General features: G+C 51.1%; 1 protein-coding gene across 1 annotated transcript; it reads right to left on the minus strand.

Annotated features, from left to right (window-relative positions):
• Positions 1-1,689: 1,689 nt before the first annotated feature.
• LOC138531775 (olfactory receptor class A-like protein 4) lies at positions 1,690-2,595 on the minus strand. Its single transcript, XM_069641014.1, has one exon. The coding sequence runs from the start codon at positions 2,593-2,595 to the stop codon at positions 1,690-1,692; it is 906 nt and encodes a 301-aa protein (XP_069497115.1).
• Positions 2,596-5,688: the final 3,093 nt, after the last annotated feature.

Genomic DNA, 5,688 nt, shown 5'->3' on the forward strand with positions numbered 1-5,688 from the left:
GGTGCTGGGAGGGTCGGATGCAGGGGGTGCTGGGAGGGTCGGATGCAGGGGGTGCTGGCAGGGTAGGATGCAGGGGTGTGCTAGGAGGGTAGGATGCAGGGGTGTGCTAGGAGGGTAGGGTGCAGGGGGGTGCTTGGAGGGCAGGATGCAGGGGGTGCTGGGAGGGTAGGATGCAAGAGGTGATGGAAGGGTAGGATGCAGGGGGTGCTGGGAGGGTAGGATGCAAGAGGTGATGGAAGGGTAGGATGCAGGGGGTGCTGGGAGGGTAAGATGCAAGAGGTGCTGGAAGGGTAGGATGCAGGGGGTGCTGGGAGGGTAAGATGCAGGGGGTGCTGGGAGGGTATGATGCAAGAGGTGCTGAAGGGTAGGATGCAGTTGGTGCTGGGAGGGTAGGATGCAGGGGGTGCTGGGAGGGTAGGATGCAGGGGGTGCTGGGAGGGTCGGATGCAGGGGGTGCTGGGATCCAGAGGGCCAGGCCAGGGGCCAGAGCAACAGCAGATGGAAATGCAACAAAGACCCCCCCCAGGGTGGCCCACTCATTTGGAAACAGCCCATTCTTCAAGGTATGGTGAATATGACCGGTCACTCTTATATTATTGGAAGAAATACTCATCTTGTAAGCCTCGGGTGCGGCTTTTTTGGAATAGCATCAGCTGCGAAGGGACCCGCTTCTAGGGACTCCTCCTTCTGCCAGACGAGGCGCAGGGAGAACACCTGATTAGCTCAGCATCACCACACTTTAGGGAAGCGGTGAAGCCGGGATCTGGGCCTTGTCTGAAATGACTTGGCCACAAGTTGGTCCGAATACTTGATAAATGTTTGAGTTTCAAGACCTAAAATGAGACTGCACCTTACAGAGAAGACTTTGAAAGTATGAGTCACACAACAAACCAATCTGAAAACATACAAAACATTGCAGAAACACGTTGCATACTCGAGTATGAATCTAGCTCTATTTTCCCCATTTTCAAGGCGTGCAAAATAAAGTGAACCTGAAAAGAATCGGCAGCCACAATATCTTCCACACAGCTGGCACCTTGTTTTGTACCCCCATAATGCCAAGTCACCCAACAATTGCACTACAAGTAGCTTACAACCTTATTCAAGTAGAAGGAAACATAAGTGGCAGAGATGAAAGTCACTCCCGAGTGCCTGTTCTCGCCACTAGTGGCATCCCGATGTAAGTGCCTACTGAGAGGTGTTAAACAGATACCCAAGATGGGTGCAGCCCTGGCATTTGCTCCTGGTCCGCCGGCTGGTGTGAGGAGAATTCCTGCAGAATGGGACACATGTGGGGAAAGGGGACAAGGGGGGAAACCTTATGTTGTGTGGTTCTCTACCACGTCTGACTCGAGAACAATAAGGGTGCGATCAGTACCCATAGGCAGAGTACACTGCACGCACGCACGTGTGAAGGCAGGCAGACACCTGGCACAAGTAGGATATGGCAGTCAACACACAGTGATACAAAGCATGTAGTGCAGTGCACACTACAGAATGCATTCCGGTGCACAGCACCTTCAGCCAACCCTGTGGAATGCACCCAGAGGCGCGCGGCACATGCAGGATGTGAGACATGATACGCAGTGTCACTTTTTGCTATCCACTTCTGACAGACCGTGTAGTTGTCTTCGGGGCATGGGATGCTCTGCACACCATGCACGTAACACCTATCCCCCACCCTATAGCTCAAATGCAGTTCATGGAATTCCATAGGGCTTTGCGGAATCGCCGGCTTCCCAGCCCCAAAGCATAGGGGCACAGCACCGGGTAGATGGCATACGCTATCCTGCCCACCTCAATGAGTCCCTGGTCCAGCTCATAGTCGTTGCTGAAGCTGATGGCCAGCACGGTGAAGTGGGTGACCCAGCAGACGAGGTAGGTGCACATCAGGGCCAACACTAGCCAACCTGCCCACCAGTGAGCCTTGGGACGGTACCTGGGGGCGGGACCAACCCAGTTGTTTATTTTCATGGGTGCGCTTGGCAGCCGGCCAGGTTGTGATCGCTCCTTTATGTACTTCTTGAGGGCCCACAGTGTGGCAGTGCCGGCTAGAAGCATGATGGCAGCAGGCAGGATCTCGGTCAGTACCAGGCAGACGTAGATGTAGACCTTATCGATGCCCCTATGCCCGATGGCGAGGGTACAGCCGTAGAAACTTCTGATGTTCTGCAGGGAACTGGAGCCGTTGCCACAGGACTCATTTCGGGGAGACGCCTGATCCCAGCATCCCATGGCTTTGTCCAGGTACATTAGGGTTGGACTCAGTAAAACCCCCCAGGTGATCCAGGTGGTGCCCACAGAGATCTTTACGATCTTGGTGCCCTGCAGAAGCGGCCGATTGGCACAAAACTTGGAGATGCGGAAGGCGCTCAGCAGGGCCGTGAGCCAAGCGCTCATTGACCCCGAGAGGATGGAGAAGAACCCGAAGAGCTTGCAGAAGCCTGGCCTCGCCGAGCCATGGCTCCAGGCCTGGTGGACCAGCACCGGGGTGAATCTGGTGAAGACGGAGAACAGGTTGGCCAACATCAGGTTGCTGATCAAGAGGTCCACCGGCGGGATACGTCTGCCGGCCTTTTTCAGGGTTAACGCCATGACCACGAAGTTCCCCAGCACCCCAAAGACCATGAAGATGACATAGGCCGAGAAAACCCCCAAATCCATGTCCACAGGTTCTCCCAGGTCTGTGCAGAGAAGCTACCGCGGCAGTTCCCCCAACAAATCAACGCGCAGATAATTATCCAAAGAAATAAAGGGATCCGGCCCTCTCAGTGGCCTTACAAGAGAGTGCCGGAAAAGAGAGTCCCGGTAAGCTTAAGACGGCTGTGCCGAGCAGGGACGCTGACTGCTGCTCCGGTGCGCCGCGCCGACTGCCTGCGAGCCTCCTGCCTAGGAAGCAGCAAGTGGCTTCCCAGGGCACCTTGCAGGGGAGAGCGCCCCCCTGCAAACCCCCCCCCCCCCCCCGCGCCGCCCACTCTTCGATTGCGAGAGGAGGATTTTCAAGTGCCAGTGTCTTTTGTCCTTATTTAAGTTCAGTTGAAAGTGCCTCCTCTGCTGATGTAGTGGACGATTATGCCGTTAGCTGGGCCGAGCGGCTGATGGATGCAGTTAGGTTAGGAGCCAGCAAGGGAGGGGGGAATGAGACATGCTGGTCATGCAGCACGGCACTACATATAACACGCAGCATGGCTTCTGTATGAAATACTGACCTGTAACCACCCAGGTATGTGACCTTCGGAACTTGCTTTGTATAAACATACGCTCACGGTATCCATGAGCAAAGTAACCTTACTGTAACGAAGACCACCTCTTGCAACTGCGCCTCGATCCCCCTGGGCTGTAATTGCGCTTTACACATTAAAATAAATAAATAAATGTAATGCAGCCTGGCAATTCCACTAAGGGACCTCAAGGCGTTCTTTGAAGAGCTAATGCTGCCCAGCAGTGGCATTCCCCATCCTGATTAGATCTCCTTATTCACGCTGTGTGTAAGGTGGGCAGTGAGCAGGGTCAAAGTTAGAAACAGAAAACACTGCGCCAGAGAATGAAGCTCATTTCAGGCACCCGAATACTTGCTTGGGTGTGCACTGCTTTGAGGTGGGACTCATTGGGGCACTCGCACTTCCGGGCATACAATCACTGCCCTCCAGGTTTCAGTTGGAGGCCTGGTTATAATGGCAGACAACAGCAGGGTGGTTTTTTTCCTCAGCACACACATTGTGAACCTGCTTGCTTGGGCAGTAAACTGGCTATTAGCGCGAGACGTAGATGTGTTCGGAAAATCCTGTATTTTACTGCCACAGGAGTAGTAAGAACACGATTCAAGTCAAAAGAATCACAGCTGGGGGCGGACATGTGATCACATTGCCCTTCCAGAAGTGACCAGATCGAAATGACGTCATAGTTACTGTAGTAATGACAGCAAACGGCCCATGTATTAATTGTATTTATGTAGTGGTTGCTATCAAGCGTCTATTAACAAAGCAGTGAGCATGTTTGAAAAGAACTTGCCGGAGGCTGCGCGTGGCAGGTCTGTACCGCTGACTCCCCTAGAAGGCATTTAAGTTGGTAACTGTGCCATTTCCACCGTTTGAGGCACAGATTATCTGTCAAGGGTGCGCGGAGTGCCAAAGGTAATTTTGCCGCCCCTGCTCCACTAACAACCCCATGGGTCCTGACTATACAATCCCCTCGTCCCAGATGGGTCCTCACCACTTCGCATACATGCATTGCCCATCATGTTCACACGCTGCAGTTCCTCCATCTTTTCAAAGCAAGGTCACATTAAATAGCTCTCTCTTAAACACACATTGTTTAACTATGACCAGATTAGGAAGGATTAGCAACACAAATAGGCAGAAGCGCTACACATCTATCATATCAGTAGAATAGAAAATAACAACCCTCAGACCTCCCCTTCACACCCCCCCATCCTGACGCACATGCGCACACGGCTGTTGTTTGGATTATTGTTAGCCCCTTTAATTATCGCTTCCTTCTACCAACCCCACTGGCTCTCTGCAAGCCCCCCCCCCCCGATTTGGAGGTGTACCTTCCACTGGCTGGCCTTGCCGTATCTCTGCCTCTTACCTGCCGCCACCTGCATCCATTAAGCCTCCACTAAAGAGAGTTGCAGAAGCTGCTGCGTGCAGGGCCTTCTTAAGCACTTTGGGGCTCGGGCCACAGACACCTTTCGGCCCCCTCCATCGAGCCCAACAAATTCATGGATCCACAATAGCTGGTCTCACCCCCATTTTCATGATCACAACCCATAGATTGATATGCTTAATCACAACAGTCAACATAAACATGGGTCCCCTTACCTTCTTCATTCCTGCTGCAATCAGAATGATAAACAAGCAGCATTTCAATGCTAACATTAGCCGTCCGAGACCAGGGCACTTGTCACTAGCAGGCCCTGAGAAGATATACTGGCCATCGTATAAATGTAGCACACAGATCGTAGGAAAAAGGTGCTCATAATCCAGAATAGAAAGATGACTCAGATTAGCTGCATCAAAGAATGCAAAAGTGTTCAAACATGGATAGAGGAGACCCCTTGGAAGCAAGGAGAAAGTAACACATGCCATAGCGTAGATAGTGGATGCAGATTAGAAGCTCCCAGGAAGGTGTCTGTATGCAGATGGACTAAGAGTAGAAGAGGGCAATGGTTTTCAAGTGGCGTTGCTGTTAGAGAGCGAAGAAACATGTGACTCTTATGTGTAATGTATACACGCTCACTATTGCTATAGAGGAAGCAACACCATAGCCAGCAAAACCATGTGTGATACTTTTTTTGAGGATCATACCATGAGAACAAAATCACTCTAAATGGTGACAATTTTGAAGGGGTTAGAGACTGGGAATTTTGACAGGTTAGGTGTCACAAGATTAAATGAGATGCCCAGGATAACACATTGGTTAAGCAGTGAAACCGGGATTTCCGACAACTCTTTAATTGACACAATTTACCATTTTCTTTCCCAATTCTTACCATTAACTAAAATAATCCAATTTTAGAGAATTGCCTTGGAAAGTACACAAACCACATAACCAAACATGACCATTTTTAAAAAGAAAATGTTATAGAAGCATCTTAGGGGAATGATTCTGGCTTCATTGGCTCCATCATCATGGGTAGTAAATAAGTGCTAGACTACTCAATGATGTGATCGTAAAAGATTTCAT

Source organism: Ambystoma mexicanum, chromosome 1p (assembly GCF_040938575.1).
Source record: "Ambystoma mexicanum isolate Mex_15411 chromosome 1p, UKY_AmexF1_1, whole genome shotgun sequence".
NCBI lineage: Eukaryota > Metazoa > Chordata > Amphibia > Caudata > Ambystomatidae > Ambystoma > Ambystoma mexicanum.